General features: G+C 37.5%; 1 protein-coding gene across 11 annotated transcripts in view; it reads left to right on the forward strand.

The window, feature by feature from the left end:
- Positions 1-19,978, forward strand: part of CADPS2 (calcium dependent secretion activator 2) — a 310,379-nt gene that overhangs the window by 84,539 nt on the left and 205,862 nt on the right. For all 11 annotated transcript variants that reach the window (XM_057415800.1, XM_057415805.1, XM_057415801.1 and 8 more), the window contains exon 3: positions 16,488-16,820. In XM_057415800.1, coding sequence (XP_057271783.1) covers positions 16,488-16,820 — 333 coding nt within the window. The remainder of the gene's footprint in view (positions 1-16,487; positions 16,821-19,978) is intronic.

The raw sequence follows: 19,978 nt of genomic DNA on the forward strand, positions 1-19,978 counted from the left end.
TGCTGTGAGTCAGATTTATCTGAAAACTCTCTCATGGAGCAGTTTGTTTCAAATATCTGGTTTTTGTTAATTTTCAGCTGGCTATGTTCCTTGATTTTTCTATGACTCAATCATATAAATGAGATCATCAGCAGGTGTGAGTCAGCTGAAAACCAGCCACTGAATGCTTGATGAGGGATTTGGGCAAGGAGTATTGGCTACCTTTTGGTGGCTACCAGTCTCAGGTTGCCTTAATGTTTCTGCTCAAGATTATTTCTTCCTAACTTTTTAATAATTTGCAGGGAGAATTGAATGAGAGTATTATTGGCCTTATAAGATGTCATTATTTAGATGGCATAGAGTTAATGTATACACGTACAATAATTCAAACTCCATCACTGGAAGAGCTCTTAGTTTAATGGTACTTTGGAAAATAATTTGATGTCAATTCCAATGCTTTTTCACCTTTTTCCAGCATTCTGTAGCAGAGAACTTAAGCCTTTGTCCAGAGACAGCAATTCTCTTTTTTTTAATAAAAGCTAACTCCCCCCTCAAACTTTTAAACTTTTAGATATGACAAGTGAAAGAACTTCAATAATATGCGCTCCATGTAGTGTGTAGCTCATAATTCTTACATAAAGACACAAAGTGAATCCAATTAAACACTTGCAGGAGGAAAGAGGAAAAGTAGGGGAGAAGGGGAGAAGCCATCTCTGTGTGCTTGTGGTACATATCTGTAATACCTGTCTTTGCTACTCGTATTTGCACTGAGTAGAAAATGTAACGTTTTTTTTTTCCTGCAATGTTCCCAGAGTTCCCAACTTGATAGAATGAGAAAAACTGAATTACTGTCCTCTGATCCTAATTGAAATACCAGAAGATGTAATCTGGAGTCAATAACTCAGTTCCATTGCGGTTTAGATTGGTGACATTGATTTCTTCTCTATGGCTGTGTTGGAATCAGGAATTCATATTGCTTACATAGCACTTAGACTGAGATCTGTTTGGTATAATGGATTATTTTGAATCTCTCTCCAATCTTTCAGGTGTTTCTTCTCTTAATAACGTGCAGAATAGAAGCCCAGCCTTGGGTTTACTCTAAAATGACAAACAAAGACCCCACTAGATGAGGCACAGTGAATACAAGCATAATATCTAGAAAGTTCTAGCAAATTAGGGTTTCTAAGCTATTTTTGGGCTTGAACCATGTGATGATTGACAACATATAACAAAACCGCCTTTTTGTCTCACATTATGACTTGCTTACCAGATAACTTGGTGAACATAATGTTCATAAATGGTCACTGTTCATAAGTGGTGGTTCTGGTGAAGAAAACAGTGGTGTGGAGGATGCATCTGGTTTAATGTCTTTGCTCAGTTTAGGGGTTACTTCTGAGTGTGTCTGTGTAGGTGAGAGAAAGGGACCTGGCTGTGTTTCAACAGCTGCTGCAGAGTGGGTCAAAGGAGATCTCTGATGAGGGAAGGCTCCATCTTCCTGGATGGAAGATCTCCTAGGGGTCTTCCAGCTGGGAGCATACCCAGCCTAACAGGCAATAAAGAGGAAAATTACTTTCCTGGAGACCAGGAAGCCATTGAAAGTTTCTAGACTGTAAAATAAAACTATGGGGTCTACCCTTGAAGGGCTGCTGCACAGGAGATGATTAAGTTTTGCATTCGAGGACTGTTTTATCTAGATTACCCAGTGGATCTGAGTTCTCAGTATTCAGAGTTTCCTTCTCCTAGATTACTGTTTCTTTTTTTTTTTTTTTTTTATAAAACATAGCTTTACAATTTGGAAACTTCAATATTTTCTGATGTGCTTGATTTAAACTGAAGGTGGGACAAAGCTGGTATAGACTCTTATCTCGAATGGTATAGGTAAAGGTAGCTGTTATAAAAATAGCATCTTGCTTTTTATTGAGTACAGGAAAGAATTGCTGAAAAGCTATCATTAATCTTTATTCACACTAAAGACAAGATCTGGTCAAACTTCAGTGTAAATCTCTTTCTGTGCTGACAGGAAGATATATCTGCCTTTGCTGAAGTTTTAAATTAGAGTTTGCTTAAACCTAGCAGTGGCTGCATAGCTGAATGATGTTTTATTTTGGTGTCACTTGTTCTTTGCATCTCAAAAGATCAAAGGCTGAGAGTGACAGTGGAGTTTTCCTCCCTTTTGACAATGTGTTTCTAAGCTGCCCCACGATAATTTCACTGCCAGTCTCTTACCTGATGCCATTTCAGCTTTAATTGCGTCCTGATTACAAGAGTGATATTGCAGTCTGTTCTGTGCCTGGAAGCTCCAGGGTTTTTTGGTATAATTTAATGCAGACAGATTCCAAATGCAACCTGCCAAAATATATATTATCTTGGAAGTTAAAGATGTTGAACTTGGCTCTGTGAAGAAGCACCTGCCGACACCAACTGGATGCACTTAGTGGGGAGAACAAGGGCAGCTCCAGGTAACGCTGAGGCAGCTTTCCTCTGTTTGCTGTAGCTTCCATGTGTTGGCCTAGATGCATGCCTTTTCCTAATTGGGAAATGCTAGTTGCTCCACTAGCACTTGCTCTGGGACATGGCAGTGCTGCTACACAGCTTTATCCCAACATGCCAGGCTTTGTAGGTTGTATCTAACAATGTGTAAAAACTCTTTCCTCTGTAACTTAGAAGGAGAGTTCACCTTTTTCTCTTGTTGCGCAGCTATGTACAGACTTCTTGACTGCAGCAAGTACTAGATGTGCCTTCTAATAGGCTGCCTCCTGTTACAGTTTTATTTCTTCACTTAATCTTTATCCGTTACCTGTTCAAGTTCACTAGCCTTTTGCCTGTTTCATGATTTATGGGCTCAATTCTTACTGGACAGATAATCTAAATTGTTTCACTGAATAAAAGTATTAATTCTGCATTGACACAAGAAACACAAATTCTAAATACATGGCTTACTGCTCTTTTACAGAATGTTTTTTTTTCATTATTTAAATAGTGATTAAGAGATCATATGCAAATTCCACAGTTAGTTAATCTGTTTGTAATGTAAGTCTCTTAGAAGGTACAATCATTTGCAGAAGTGACCATGATGAGGAAGTTATTTCTGGCTGTCATAAAAGTTACGATTAAAATAGAAAATCTCAAGGGATTATTCTGGGCATTTTGGATCATCAAATTAGAAAATCTGTGTTAGAAGATGGCAGGCAGCTCTTGGTATGAGTAATGTGTTTCAGAAGTTGGCAGTCGAACAGAGCAAATGTTTCCAAATAGCCTGACACAGAATTGAGTTACCTTTTTTATAAAAACTACTTAGATCAGTGCAAGTCTCCTCCTTAGATAAGTAAGTGGGAAATATGTTTTCAGAATAGTCCAGAAGAGGCTGTAATAAAAATGAAAAATCTTATGCATTAGTGGAATAATGATTAGAAATTGAGTGGAATAACAATACGAAGACTAAAACGAGAAGAACTTCGACTCAGACTTTGGCTTTGCAGTGTTTAGGATTTAGCCTTAGAGGTGGCAAGAGATGCATGCCGTTCTCTCTGGATATTTAAAATGCATTAGGATGTTGACTAATAGGCTAGTCACAATAAACAAATAACTTAAGCTTTATCTTGGTGTAAGTAGTGCTGTTTTTACAGCAGGAGGGTAATGTATGTTTGCTTATTCCTTTTGACTTGTATACCATTTGCATTTCTTGTCAAAGCTCTTGACTGGCTTAGCTTGAAAATATTTTGCAATGTCTGTTATAGTTACCCCTGGCATTTAAAAGGGAAAGCTAAAACATAAGCGAACCTTCCTGTGTCTTTCTAGTTTATTGAAATCAGTGCCCATAACTGGAGAAAAGAGACATGAAATCGTGTTATTGCAAATTTGAAACCAGACCAAGAGCGAACTGGAGAAGGAAGACTTTCAGCATCATAGTGATGGTGGTTTTCCTTTCTTTTTCCACCCTCTGTTCCCTACCCTGTACTCATTCCTGGGAACTGTGAAGCAAAAAGGTTCTGGGCTTTGGGGCCTCCTGGGAGGGTACTGGGAAGTGGCTCAATTATAAAAGATGTAGGTGAAATCTGTGAAGATTTTTTTTTTTTTCCCTATGTGTAATTGTCCAACAAAGCTGTCCACGGGATCTTGAAATACACTGGATTGATAACTGGGTTTTGTCCCTTGGTAAGCAAACAAAGTTATCTCTCAAAAAGAGGTTTTTCACTGTAAACATTTCAGACTGCCCCATTAACGGCCATTGAAGTTTCATAGGTTGTTCTGCTCTCGTCGGCATCTCCCTCCAGAAGCACATAAAGGTGAAGGCATCGATGTGGAAATGGTAAGGGAGGAGGACAAAGCCACGTGGACAGTGTCTTTGCTGTTGCCCTAGCCTGGGCTCAGCTGTAGAATCCTCTTGGACTTTATGCAATATCAGTAACTGTATGGGTTCCACGGAGGTCAGGGGTGGTGGGAGCTTGGCAGATAGCAAATGCTGCTGTAAAAGGTGGAGGAGGTAACTGACCAGTGTGGCTGTAGGGAAGTTACCATTCCCTTCTGTGCCTTAAATTGATTGCTCACTTGCATCCTTGCCATAGAATATACTGCTAGCATGGCAAAATAACTGATGATTGTATAAAATAAATAAACAAAAAAATTGAAGGTGTTTCTTACTTGGGATGATACATTGAAAAGTACTCTTTAAAATGGTCTGGAGAATACTCTAGGGGAGTGAATTAATATTTCCAAAAACTTAAGTATTCTAAAGAGAGAGCAAACTATGACTAAGAAGCCTCAAAGTTACCATTAAAGCATTTGGACCTTGACATATTATTGGAATACATAAAAATACTCTAATTTATAAAAGTTTGCTCTTTGCATGCTAAAACCTAGAGGGATTAAACTGCAGGCCAAATGTTCATTAATCTTCCCATTGAAGCATTGCTGTCTAAAGTGTAGCCAGCTGGGTGATTATTAAATCTGAAGAAGGATTTAAGATTCAGAATGCATTTTGAAGCTTTTATGTGTATTATAACTTTTCTACCAACACCATAAATTGATCACCCTTGTGAAAAATTAATCATGGAAGATGTATTGTTGTTTTATGACATACAAAGATTACACTTTATAATGGGGGAGAGAATGGAACGTGTTTAATATAAAGGCTGTCTTTTTAAGAAAGTTGTACTGGAGTAAAAATATTTATAAGACTACAGTTAACAGCTAAATCCTACATGCCAATGTCTTGGTGTCTAACAGCTCTGTATAATATTCGTACCACTTGCCAGAACAGAAATCCATTATAGTGAGTGATGAGATGGTAGTGCTGTACAAGAAATTTCCAGACAAATGATAATGCATTGTAAGTGCAAAAACAAACCAAACAATCCCCAAGCACTCCTATTTTCATGATGCATTGCCCCTTCCTGCATTTGCACTAGTATTCTGTTATTCATATATTCCTCTTAAAACAAAAACACTTTGAAGTACAGATTTTCTTTGGGAAGGGAGACAAGGGGACAATTTCTATAGCACTAAATATGTTGTCATCATAAAGCAGGTTTTATCTGTGACATCAGCTTGCAATTGAATTTGAATGTGTTGTTCCGTCTTTTTTCTCCCAAAATCATTTGAAGTCTTCTCTTTGGTCAGTAGCAAAGCTTTTGGAAAGCATTCACACCACTTGCCTCAAGGTGCTTTGTAAAACAGTCTGGACAGTGAATCCTTGTGGGCCTTTCTGTCCTTATGGTGGAGAAAGAGTTTGTCCGAAGAAAGAAGCAGCTTAGTTGGTGAAATTATCAGTTTTCTGACAAAGTTTTGGTTGCTAAAACAGAGACAGAAAGAAAAAAAATTATGTAATGATGGCTTCCGCCCAAGTTATTTTTGGTCATGTGATTTTTGAGCATTCATCTACACTGGGGGAATACATAAATTGAAAGTGAAAAAGTGATCTAGAGTAAAAAGATATATTGTGAAACAATGTCCTCATTTTAAGTGAAGGTATTTGCAGTGCTGGTGGGGAACAGGGACCAAAAGGGTCTCAGCAGAGATACTCCAACTGTAGGCTACCTCTTATTATGTTTAAAAATTGATTTAGTAGTATGTTCATTCAAACCAAAAGCTATTAATGCATACTTATGTGAAAATGGTTAATGCAGGAGAACATGAATAGTAATATGGAAATGAAATAGCCAGTTCTTTTAATCTCTGACAAAAATGAGCCCAGTGCAAATACCATTGATGAAAACTTTCACTTCTGTAACTTCCACTTTTCAGTCAAGTGGAATAAAATTAAAACCACAACTAGACCTAGAGGAAAACTCAGCAAAGGATTGCTTTCCCTTCCTTACTGTACTTACCCATTGATTCCACTTTTTCTCAAATCGGATCTTATATTTAGAAAGATTTAATGCAAGAAATCGGATCTTATATTTAGAAAGATTGTATCCTAAGATATAAACACTATCTAAGAGATAAGGTGCTGGGTTTTATTGTATTTTGTACAGCACTAAATAAACAACAAAAAGTCAGCAAATCGAGGAGTTTGTTAGCAAGGCAAATGGGAATGTGGACTACTGATTTTGAACAGTTGTGTGTTTTCCTCAAGTTTACAGGTACCAAAGGAGGTAGTTGTGCATAAACTAATCATCATCAGTAACTGTGAAATAAAGTATGCTAAGTAATGTTTTTTCTGATCCTTTTGGCATAGCTGTGTGCTACTCATTATTTTTTTGAGTATATTTCCCTTTTGAAGTGTGTTTGTTTCAGTCTTAAGTTTCTTCTTTCTGCTGTATTATTTCTACTACTTTTGTTGTCCTTCACCTTATTCCCTCACAGTCAGGGTCAGATACCTTCCTTCTGGAATTTGCTTTCTGGAAAATGAATGGGATGAATAGTAGAGTGAGAATAAGCCTTTTTTCAGTGATATCTCCAAGGCATGGGGTTAAAAGCCTTTTTCTGGCTTATGGTAGCTTAAATATACCTTCTGAAATTCTAACCACCTGGAGCTTTCCAAAGGGAGGAATTCTGGTCAGGCAGGATCAGTATATTGGCGAGAGAGTTTTCAGCTCTTAGGTGAAGAGGGAAGAAACTCTGAAAGCAACGTGTTGATGAGCTCGTAATGCTTGCTGAGCTTCACTTTACTAACCAAGAAAATGCACTTTGGCAAAAAGAGGCTCTGCAGATGATGTCTTGGCCAAGTAGATGGCGATGATAGATATAGCCAAGGACAGTAAGCATGATGCAGCTTTACACAGTAGCAGAGGAAGTTCCTTACATGGTCAAGGAATATCTCTGCTTTGTATCTCCCTGCTGAAATAGTTTCGTGTCTTCTTTAATTGCTGAAGTCTTGAAGAAACTGGTAAATAGCATAAGGATAGGTTGTTGGTAACTTGTCTGATTTGGTGACAAGGCAACCCCTGCATTTAACTTGCAAGCAAACAAATGTGTGCTTCAAAGCATAAAACTCTTTTCCCTCCTTTTGGGGTTGTGTATTGTTCAGTATAAAATACTTGTGCGTATGGTCTGTATCAGTCAATACGTTACAAAGATAGATGTTGAAAAGATCTCTTGCTATGATGGTAATTAACATCTTCCCCGGGTAGGCTGACAGCGGGAATACCATTTCTCATTTGGAGTTATTGAACTTAATGATTTATTCTATATCCACTCTGTGCAGCCTGTTCTTTATCCTATATCTGAAGGTCTGGAGAAGCATCCACAGAGATTATGTGGCTTTTTTAGCAAGAGAGCTGTTGGATAGAAAAGCCTAGGCCTGAACAGAAGCTGCTCAGTCTGCAGTGACATTTGCACATCTATTTCTACAGTTAAATAGGGTCGATGAGTGGACCATATAGGTGTGATGCCTCATAGCATTGTCGATGGGAGAATTAGAATACCCTAGCCAGGAGGAAAGCAATGTGCAGAGATAACAGTTTATTCTCCATAGCAGCACCTCAGATGTCCCAGTCTCGTTATCGAATGCAGAATTACTGAGATGTCATTTAACAGCAGGCTGTTTTTTGTTTGAACAAACCAAACATTACAACATTTTGTAATACACAGATCTAATTCTGTTCTTTTACCTGTTCATCAGCTAATTTCTCCATAGACAACTGGAAGACAAGAAGTAATTTTTGTATTTGCTTGTTTGTAATTACACCCATGAAGGTTCCAGCATGAAGGTGGTGGAGCTTCATCACTGAGGAATAGGATTTGCCTTTTTGTGGCTGCCAGTGTTGAATATGTGGCTGTGGATCAGTCCACGCAGATCTCAAACCATGCGAGCATTCATGGCCTGTTTAAGTCACTCAGAGGGAAGTTGGACCACTTCGGAGCTGTACGTCCAGGTGATATTTGGCTAATAATTTCTCTGGGGTGCTGGAACCAGCTGAGGACCAATACCACAGTGAGCAAAGTACCTCTGCACGCTTCAGCCAGCCGGTGAACTTTGGGGCTTGGTGAAAGGGGAGACTGCACTTTACTTTTAAAGAGAAAATAGGAGTGGCTATAGCAAATAGAGCTATTGCTAAAGTAACCCACAGCTGTGCTCATACTGGCAACAGCATATAACTTGTTATTACTCACCAGGGTGCAAAAACTATTGTTGCTGCTGTCAGCCTTGAAAGGAGGATAAATCTGCTTGTTCTGAAAGGGTGTCTGAGTAACGTTAATAAATGAATCCAGGAGAAAATGCTGCTTCTGGGTGAAATAGTTTTGTGCATTTTTTCATGGCAATTGTCACCATAGCTCTGTGTGTTCTTGTGCCCAAGGCATGAACGTTGCAGTGCATGAGTCTGTGAAATGTATAGCCATAAGGAACAGAAATTTGGGAAGTCTTTGGGCAATTGTTTGTGCCAATTTGAAAAAGGAGGCAAAGAAACAAATCCCAGTGCCGGGTCTTGTGTAGTAAGCATGTAAGGCTAGAGATGTAGCACACATTTTAATTTACAAGAGTTTGGATTTCTTTTTTACAGATAGCTGATTGCTATGGGAAATGTCCAACATGCAGCTATGTTATTGCCCAAGAGAGTTGAAGAAAACAAAGTAAACCTTCTAAAGATTTCATCTTGTGATGGTTTCTGAGCCATTACTCTTGATAAGAAGAAATCATAGCTTAATAAACTGCAGAAGATTAGTAGAAGTAACATTAGCAAAAAAAAAAAAAAGAAAAATATTAAATTAAATTTAGCTTATGCCTCTTCAGACAATGATAGTTTACTACCTTAAATTTGCTTTGGTTTTCTCACCTTAGTGTACTGTGATGTTTTAAGGAGGTTTTAAAAACAAACAAAAAAATGTACTGTTAATCAAAGTTGAAGAGTTTTTATTTCAGCTTTTTTTTCCCCCTGAATTAGGGAACACTGCAAAGTATAGTGTACAATTAGAAGAAACCCATGATTAACAAAATCATGACAGAAATACATCAACAGACAGGTAGGAGTTTAATAGTGTCATCTCTTAAAAAATTGAGTATCTTTTGCTTTTACCTGAGGGTTAGGACTCTGTTCTGAAGACTTACAGAGGTAAAGAAAAATGGTAATTTAGTTGAAGGGGTGGAAAAATCAAAACAGTGCCTGGAGGATATATCTAGGGAGTAAAAGGGAACAAAGGAGGAGGAAGACCTGCAAGCCAGGCTTACAATGTTTTTTTTTTTTCCTAAAAACATAAAAAATACTTCTGATTTCAAAATCTGAGCAAATCTCAGTAAATAGCTCAATTTCCACTCATGTTCAGCAGCCAATAGTTATTAAAAATAGTTGTTAAAATGCATCAGTAACTATTAGTCTCTTCTTAGAGTATAAATGCTTTTTCAATGGCTAATGCAGTAATTTTATTCAACTAGCGTAAAAATAATTATTCTGTACTATCAGATGTACAAAGCTACTGCGTAAGCTATTTATTTTTGACCCAAAATGATCTGCTTCTTGTAGCCTGATTAGTTGATTGGACTAAACCTAATACAGACATCATCTTCATAATTTTTGGAGTGTTTTTTTGTTTCTTTCCAGACTCTCAGAAGTGCAGTGAGATCATAATATCTGAAACAATGGGGGTTTTTGCAGCTCCAGGGCATAGCAGCAAACACTGTTGGTTGTAATATATGTTAATTCCTACTGGGCATAAGGCTTTGTTCTTAATATATGTAGTTGTGGAATCTGTTCTCCAAAAGGCCAGAAGTATTTTTGCACATTTATCAGACTAGCCCAAATTCTTGGTGCGGTGCATTGTGCGGTTTCAGAATAAAATAGAACTGCTGAGGTCTGTGTAAGCTGGTCCCAGAGAAAATTGCTTAAACTAATGAGTGAAATAGGGAATATTTCTACTCCTGTGGATCAGGAAGGGCTTTAAGAAGTGGGTGAGAGCTGTTGACTGCACTGAGAGTTGCTAATGAGTTTTTGTGTGAGGTATTAACAGGAAGGGTTTTAATATTATGTTGTAAGGGTGCAACTTAACAAAGTCTGCTGGCAAGATTCACTCTATTACTGTATTGCACAGTCATTTGAGCAGTGATTTGTAGCAAGGCACAAGTCAAAGTTAGCAAGTCACAAATCAAAGTTACCATGCTATAAGGTTATGCATGATTATCAGTCACTTACCAAAGATCTGCCATTGGTAAAAGGTCTCCGCCTTGAGGACCAACCTTGACAAGCATCCCAGCTCAGGGGGAGATCACCATTCAGCCAGGCTGCTTAGCCAGTAGAGTGCAAAGGCGGCTCATTTAGGCTGTTATGGAACAAAGTAGTTGGCTTGTAGTCAAATTACATGTGATGGGAAAGGTATGCATAAGACTCTTTTTACCCACAACTTCCTTTGTTCCTTAATAAATGAGTCTTGGAAAAGATACACAGCATGACTGGTGTTTCAGGTTCAGACGCACCAATGCTTACTGTGTCACTCTGCTCCGAAAACTATTAAGCAGTTTGAACCATGTGTTGTAAGGAAAGGTGATAGGGAAGCTGATACAGATATGTCTAGTATGTCTAGAAGTTTACTGTCCCAGAGATGTAATGTGTGTTTTGAGCTGCCGCCATCTTTTCCATGAGAGAGGCATTGAGCCCTGGCTGTTAAGACATAGAACATATCTGGAGTGGGACTGTGGTCTCCTTAAAGTTAGCGGAACAGCAGTGACTGTCAAAAATGAAGAAAAATATCTAGCTCCTTATGTGGCAAATGAAGTTCTCAGTGCTGCTTTGCTTAATGAAGAGGAGGATGTTGGTGCAGTTGCACTACTAGAAGGTGTTCAGGCTGTACAGACCCTAGAATCAAGAGTCATAGAGTCACAGAATCATACAATGGTTTGGGTTGGAAGAGACTTTAAAGACCCTCTAATTCCATCTCCCCTGACATGGGCAGGGATACCTTCCCCTAGACAAGGCTGCTCAAAGCTCTGTCCAGCCTGGCCATGAAAGCTTCCAGGGACTGGGCAGCCACAGCTTCTCTGGGCAGCCTGTGCCAGATGAGTAAGAAATTGCCTTTTCAGAAGCTGAGAAATTCTTGTAGTCCTTCTGCCCTTCTCAGTACCTGTTTGAATTTTAAAAAAGCAAATGAAGTTATACATAAACAGAATCCTATGTTACCACACAAAACTTGTACTCAAAACATAAGAAGCAGTAAGCCATAGCTGAATTCAGTTTGTCTCAAAATGGGTAATGGATGAACATGACTGACTGCAATGTTTTTCTGTGTGTACACCCACATGTATTACATGCACACGTACACGTTTTTATACGTATATACACACTTATATTCCCTGAAAGAAAAAAAAAATCAGTTTCCATATAGTTAATAAAGGCAATTTTATGCTGAAAAAAGTGTTCCATTGTAACTTGTTGCCTACAAAACCAAGGATTTTTTTCTAGCGCTGGATGTACCACAGATTTGAGTGGTGTTCTACAAGAGGTTTGTATTTTAGACACAACGTTTTTGCAGTTAAAATATGCAGGTGTTTCTTTCTGTGTTTTTATTTGGAAGAGAATGTTAGTATGAAACTGAGATTTTGTTTAAAAATCCTAATGTGCATGTATTTTTTCCTTTTGTGGTAAAGTACGATTTAGAGCACGTGTTTTTTGTTTGGTTGGTTTTGCAATCCTTTGTTTAAAAAGCATGGGCTTAGATCATAATTTCTCTCTTTATCAACCCTTTTGCAGAGTTTTCAGGCAGAGAATAAAAGAGTTTGTAAAATAATTTGGTCAGTGTGAGCTTAATGTGTTGCCCAGTTGGTGCTGTGCCTAGAGGTGAGTCAGGCTCTGCTAGAACTGATGTATAAGCAAGTAGCTGAATGGTTGTGTTTTATTGGTTTGTGTAGCAGAATTACAAAATGTTATTTTTTATTAGTAACACCCTTACACAAACTGGTAGAAACATTACAGATATTTGTAACTACTGTGTCTTTTCTTCTAAACTGGCTAAAACATAAAACTCCATCAGTATGTGTCTTTCAAATGAAATAAAACACGTATACATTTTGTAATGCATGGCTTAACAGACCTGATATTTAATCTATTTATGAAGAAAAGGCAAAAGTTATCTGCAGTTGAGTTTATGCAGACTCCTTTGTATATTGCTTATGTTTTTTCCTAAGCTTAATGGTGGGGAATGCGGTAAATATGTTTGTATTGCCTGCATATATAATTAGTCAAATTTGGTATGATGGTCGATAAATAGAAACGTTACTTAAGTGGTATGTGCTATAAGATGTAAAAGAACTTCTTTGTTTAGTATTTCTAATATTTTCTCAAGCTGTAGGCACTGATGATGATTTTTCATCTTTAAGCTGAAATATACTTCTAATGTAACTACCTAGTGCAAAAGATTATTTTGAATTAAGCTTTTTTACCTGCATTTGCAACAGATGAAATTGCATATGTATAATGATTGGGAAAAAGTGAATTTAAACCATTCTTCAGTAGATAGATACAAATTATAATTGTCACTGTAATTATAAGGAAGAAGTCGATGATTTTCTTTTTGAATTCCTTACCTGATCATCTTTAAATCGTTATGATGTGAAGAGAACTTTATCCATCAGGCTATACATATGACTCAGTCCAAGAGTATTTGGAAGGGCTATAAATAATGTGAATAATTCTTTAAAAATTATATATTAGGCCCATCAAAACCTGTCTTTTAACCATCTGTTTTTTTCTGAATGGATTGTATGTGTTAACGGAGTGTTTATTTTTGGTGTTTGATAGTTTGTTAGCAGTAGGTAACATGAGGGTTTGATTCAAGGAGTTCAAATGCTGACTGACAGAGAGTGTCACCCCAGGATTTCTTTGAGGAAGTCCAGAAAATGTTGGTAGAAACAGGAAATACTTCATTAAAAATGTTGGCTTTTGTAAAATTATTTCTAAATAACACAAGAATTTCTGAATGATCGCGGCTGATCTGCCAGATCTGGTTCCCTGGAGAAATAGATTTCTTTGTCCCCAAGTAACTTTTTCTGGTATTTTATAGTTTGCATTCAAACCTCTAATATTTTTTTTCTCTCCAGTTTTCCCCTGGTGTTCAGAGACTTGAGGTAACATTTTAGGACTGGAGGTTTTTGAATTATTGTTTAATTAGATCTAAGTCTAATGATCAGACAATCCCAGTACAGGAATAAAGAGATGAAGAGATGACAATTTAGTGAATGTATTTAATCAGTATTTTGCTTTAAAGATAGATATCAATACAAATATTTTCCCTAATAGGCATGATTAGGCTGCATTTATAATCCACCTGAAAGAAAAAGTGGCAGACTTCATTAAGGCTACTACAAGGGCTTATATATTTCATTGTAAAAATAAGTGCTATCAATGTCGCAAAGCATGTATGTATCCCTAGACCCTGGACCCACAGATACTGAGCCAGATGGGCTTTCTGGAACAATGGAGAAATGATAACTCTCTTGGCATGAAACTGGTGGGATATCATTCTCCATATAGTATTAACTCCCATAAACTTCTATTTAGATTTAATTATTTTAGAAGTAGCCATAAAAAGGGCTTTGAACTTGAGGAGACAAATCTCAAGAAATGTAACTGAAGCAAAGGATTTTGCATTCAACATTAAATGTACCATTTGTCTTTCAGGAACAGAAATAACGAGACATTTAATAGCTTTTTTAATGCATCTTTCTGTGTCAAATTTCAGGCACATGCAGTACACTCCTAACTGTATTTCCATTCTCTTATGATTTTCTGGTGGTCAGAGTCTTGAAAATTGAGTCTTTCTCTTCAACTATTACCATTAATTTTTAGTTATCTCAAATACAAGTAGTTAATTTTAAAGATGATGTTACTTTTTTTCACTCTCAGGAAAAATTTGGCATATTGCTGCTCAAAAAGAAGTAGTACAATGACATCTTTAGGTCCAATGGATTCCTTTTCAGAACTAAACACATAGTTTTTGTAGTCTCTTATTAACATCTTGGGTTTATTTTTTGAGTAATTTTCATTAATATCCACATATCTCATGTGTAAGACTTATCATAGAATCATAAAATAGTTTGGGTTGGAAGGGACTCTAAAGCTAATCTAGTTCTAACCACCTGCCATGGACAGGAACACCTCCCACTAGATCGGGTTGCTCAAAGCCCTGTCCCGCCTGGCCTTGAACACTGCCAGGGATGGAGCAGTCACAGCTTCTCTGAGTAACCTGTGCCACCCTCACAGTATAAAGAACTTCTTCCTGTGAAGTTTTTGAAAATGCGATAAAAATACAGTTTGTGACCCAAAACACCTCAGAAGGAACATTTTGAAAGTTAGGGGTACATGCAAATTATATTTTGTATTTGCACGTACATGTTGCTTTCCCCAGTATGAACATGGCATCATTTTGTCAATGCTGTGGACACAAAGTTAGAATAGTGCTCCCCTTCCATGGGTAAGTGTTGAAAAAAATGAGTCAGATTTTTCCTGCAGTCTCCTGAAAAATCAACTCTAGAAAATCAACTTCAAAGTCAGAAATAAATTTTTAATTAGTCTGGTTCATAAGTGAAGGGAAGTGCTAGCAGGTTTTCAGCTCCTGCATTCTGGATTAATGGTCTTGCATAACATAACCGAAAGAAGGTAATGAAAGCTAAATTATATTCTAATGGTTTTACAATGCGTATTTTGCAGAAAATTATTTTATTATTTTTACATAGGCTGATCCAGTTATCTTAGCAATACATAGTGATGTGTCATCTTGGATAGACATGGGATTTTGGGTTGAAAGAGTCTATAAATAGTCTTAATTTCTCTCTTTCTTCTGCACCTGCTTTGTCTCATTGGGTATGCAAACTAATGTGTGGAAGATTTAACATTGTTTATGAACAGTACAAAATAGCTGAAGTCAGTTTCAAGTCATCTTTTTTTAAACATTTTTTTTCTGTGTGCTTTCCAATGAATTTGCTGGAATGAATCAATTGTAATTGCAGACTTGTTAAAACAAGGGAAGGCTTAGTATCCTTGTACCTGCTTCTGCTGATAAGTTTTATTACTGAGTGGAATTTCTTATTATTATTTGTTTTGAAATGGGATTCAATATTTATGTAGCATTTTGAGGAAATTAGTATCAGTGTTACTTGACAGTAACCATATCAGGTCCTCTTATGCGTAAGAATTTAACCTTGGATACTTATGTTTCCACAATTGGAAAACCATCCTGGTACAGTTAGAGCATAAAATGAGATTAGCAGGTGTTGGTGATGGGGGAGGGTTTTATAACCTGTTTGGCAAGTACTTTTAGGCTTAATCTGCAGCCTATCAATTCAGATATCTGTTCACAGAATCACAGAATGGTTTGGGTTGGACCTTTAAAGATCACCTAGTCCAACCCCCAAGGTTGGAGATGGTTTCTACCATCCAGATACTCCACACCCCTGGACTTCCACCAAAATTGTGAAAATAGGGATTTAAAATCAGTTGAAATCCCAGTCTGTTAAAAGATATATTTTATAAGTAACTGCATTTTAAAATATGCTACAGGGAAACAAGCATCAACACACGCTGGAACTTTTAGAATATGTTTCTCTTGCTCTGTTTCCACCTATATACTCTTCTCTGCTCAGCTTTTTGGCTCCTACTCCTCTGTTTCATATTTTCCACATGAACAACAGTAGTATCTTAGGTTGGTTGTTACGTGCACCATCTTCCAACATGTGGTAACATGGAGTCAGAGCTCTGCTGTGCTATTATCTCCATTCATAGTGTTTTCATAACTCTTTGTGACTAAAATGGCTGTCTGAAAAATGTGTGGTTAACTCATCTTCCACTTTATAGCATTTGCAAACAGTCAGAAAGGTGACCAAAAGGAAATTTGTATAGACTACATGGTATCACAGCGGTTCTTAGCATTTCAGCTGTGCTTGGGGTGTTGGTGTGGCACCCAACCAGTTCCTCAGCACCAAGTCAAAATACAGCAAAGTTGGCATGTATTATTCTTCCTTAGAAAGCCGTCTTACACAGAAGCAAAATATTAGCTTGTAATCCCTTTATAAGGGTTTGTTTTGTATTTGTGTCCACGCCTAACTTTTTCTGTTTCTTTTTTTTTTTCTTTTTTTCTTATTTTAAAAGGTATTTCTCAAGAGTGACCGGGTTGCAAGAATGGTCCACAGTGGAGGATGTTCTGCAAATGACTTTAGAGATGTTTTCAAGAAAAACATTGAAAAGAGAGTCCGAAGTTTGCCGGAAATCGATGGATTAAGCAAAGAGACAGTGTTAAGTTCTTGGCTAGCCAAATATGATGCCATATACAGGGGAGAAGAGGACTTTTGCAAACAGCCAAATAGAATGGCCTTAAGTGCTGTGTCGGAGCTGATTCTGAGCAAGGAACAGCTTTATGAAATGTTTCAGCAGATTCTAGGGATCAAAAAATTGGAACACCAGTTGATTTATAATGCCTGCCAAGTAAGTATCAGTGTCACTTGGTTCTGTTGTATCCAAAATACCTTCCCTCCTGCTCATAGGTCAAGTACTTCCTCCCTGTATGCAGAAGCCTTCAGTTTTAAGTGCATCTCCAGTGTCCAAGGAGATGAGACCCCTCAGAAAGAAATCTTTCATCATTTGTTTGCTGGAGAGCGCTTGGAAAAAGGGTATGCCAGAGTATGTGGTACTTATGCTACAGGGATCTCTTGAGGCCTTTTACAGTGTCACAGCTCCAGGAATTTGGGTGATCTGCAGACTGTTCTGTGGTTTGTATACCTGCGTACACTCATATAGGTCACATATGTACCTACATGTATCTGTGTGTGTGTACATCTCTAAAAGAAGTCTGCTGCCATAAAAAGATATGTGAAAGGGGATTGACTTCAGGCAATTGACTTCAGGATGCTCTTGGCCATCCAGTGTCTGGGAGGTCGCTATATTTGAATTCAGTGTACTTCATTTCAAACACCATCTATGAAGCTGATTTGCACATTTTTACTTTGTTGTTTTGTTGGATAAATGTGATGGGTCTTGAGTCCAAGAGAAACAGTCTATTCAGCAGCTGCATATAGATTTATATGTATAATCTATCGCTAATCAGTGCTGTAAATGGTGTGTAAAATTATTTTATCTGGCCAGTCTTGATAGTGATGTAAGTATAAATTACCAGTTACTGAGGGAGGAATAACCTGAAAAAAGCAGACATGTTTGAAGGTCTTGCAACAAACCAGCATGGATGTAGCATTTAAGATGAGCTCACACAGCTTTCTACACTGTCTATAAAATAGTACACTAGACTACAGCTAAGCTGGTTTTGATATATTATGCTGAAGTTTGGCTCATAGTTATGGGCCATCTTAACACAGAACAAGTGAGGAATCTTTGACATTGTTGCCTTCTTCATTTATGGATTAGTGTGGCATGAAATCATGTAAATGATTGAAACATCTGTGGTTTTTATAATGCTGCTGCTTCTTTTGTAATGAGAAAGTGTAGTATTTTATTCTGCATCAAATTATGATGGCTTCCTGTTTTAGCTGTGAGCTGTTTGCCAACAGAGTGGAGACTTCTGAATGAGCAGTGTTTGGAATGGAAAGAGATAGAAAATAGTCCTTTTTTTCCTGTTTGCCCCATCTTTTTCTTTCTGTCTCTTAATTCACACGCATGTAGGTCATGAAGCTAACCTCTGGTATATACAGGTTGGTAACAAGACAGAGAAACACTGAAATTTTGAGGGATAATCCTGCTTATTGTGTTGGGGGGTTTTTTGTTTTGGTTTTTTTTAATATGATAAAACATAGAAGTATGGGATAATTCAGTTTGGAAAAGTCCTCAGGAGGTCACTTAGTGTAACCTTTTGCTCAAAGCAGGGTCAGCTGTGAAGACAGACCAGGTTACTGAGGGCTTTAACTAGTCAGGTCTTAAAACTTCCAGGAATGGAGGTGAACTGTGGAAACTTTCTGGACAACCTGTTCCAACTCCTGGAAACATGATGTATGGATTCCTCTTGCCTCTGGTGTCTAATGATTGCTAAATCTTACCTTGTATGTCACTGTGAATGGTCAAAATCTGCTGTCAGTCTGCATTGTGCTAGAGGAACACAAACATCACTGTAGAGTTTTGAAGAATTAAACAAAAAAATTGTTCCATTAGTCTAGAAGAGGTTCTGATGATACAGCCATCTAGGTTCTTCTGTCTGTATACTTAAAGGCTTCTCTGTTTTGGTTCTTAATTGTAGGAATGTTGATAGAATAAAACTGGCAAATGTAAACAATTTTCTGACTGTTCTTGGTCCATAATCTGCAGAGAGACTGAAACAGTGCAGTGACTCATTTTTGCCTTCTACCATAGTAGAATTTTAAGCATGAGATTTCTGGTTTATGAATTGCAAATTAAAGAGAAAATAATCTGGTAGGTGGGAATATAGAAGAACTGACTGATCATCCTGATACGTGCAAGGATGACTCAATGAGATTAAGAGAAGACTCTTTTGCTCTTCCTGGTTTTGAGCACTGAAAGTTGCAAAGTCTCCTGTGCAGGTCTCCAAAGTACACATTGTTTACCCTGGATTCATGTCAGTATTGGAGGGCAGGAAGAAAGGGAGACTTACTTCTTTGGGAGCAGATATAGGAGCACCTATATATTTCAAGCTGAGAAGAGTGTCTTGAGCCTATACCCTTCTTGTTTGCAGTTCTAGTTTTCTGAAGATTTCAGTTTTCTGAGGCAAGGATGATATTACTGTGCTGAAGAAAAACATTAATTCTGTACTCCAACATAGTTGCTAGCAACCATATATTTCATATCCTGTTCCTGTGGTCCAGTCAAGCACATAGTACACCAAAGGCATGAGGAGAAGCGTGTTGCAAAGAAAAAGACAACAATCATAGCCTTCCCATGAGGTGCATTGCAGACAGCAACCAGTCTCTGATAATGTAATGCCTTTTCTCCTTTGCTGAAATCCCTTATTTCTCATTGCAGTTTTAATAAATATTTTAGTTTAGCCTTTATCTTATTCCTTTCTAGTGACAGTGTATTTATAGAAGATGAGATTAAGTTAGAGTCAGATTTCAGTTAGCAGCAGCAGTTTTCATTCTGCCCTAGAAGACTCTATCTGTCTTTGTATGAAAATGCTCACTTTCATTTCCCTTTGCCACTGCTGCTTGGAATACTAGAGACTTGTAGATAATTATAATCAATAGTGTCTGGGAGCAGTGAGATAAGTGGAAGTCCAAACAGATGTTAAAATTGTATTTTTGATAGAAGTTTTGATGAGTTGGCTTCTAGCAGAGAATCAGATATATAAAATTCTGTATATTTTGCAGCTCTGAGAAACAGCTGCCCTTAATAACAAATCTGTACAGTTATAATTTGTGCAGAAAACTGGCTTTTTCTTTCCCCCCTTTTTGTTTTCTTTCCAGCCCTTTGAAAATAGGAAATAGAAAAATGTCTTGCAATGTCGATGATAAGAGTAAATTATCCTGCACCTACAGGCCTGTTAAGCAGACAAGAATGCTATTTGTAACGGTAGGAGGTAGTTTGCTGTCCTTCTCCTTTTGACTTTCTCTGCATTTAGAAACTTTTTATTGGTTTTCAGCAGCTTTTGCTCCCCAGCCTGTTCTAAATGGAACATTCCCTTCAAC

The sequence above is a fragment of the Pezoporus wallicus genome, unplaced genomic scaffold, assembly GCF_028554395.1.
Source record: "Pezoporus wallicus isolate ANWC-B61680 ecotype Strahan unplaced genomic scaffold, APGP_CSIRO_Pwel_v1 contig_6966, whole genome shotgun sequence".
In the NCBI taxonomy this organism is placed as follows: domain Eukaryota; kingdom Metazoa; phylum Chordata; class Aves; order Psittaciformes; family Psittacidae; genus Pezoporus; species Pezoporus wallicus.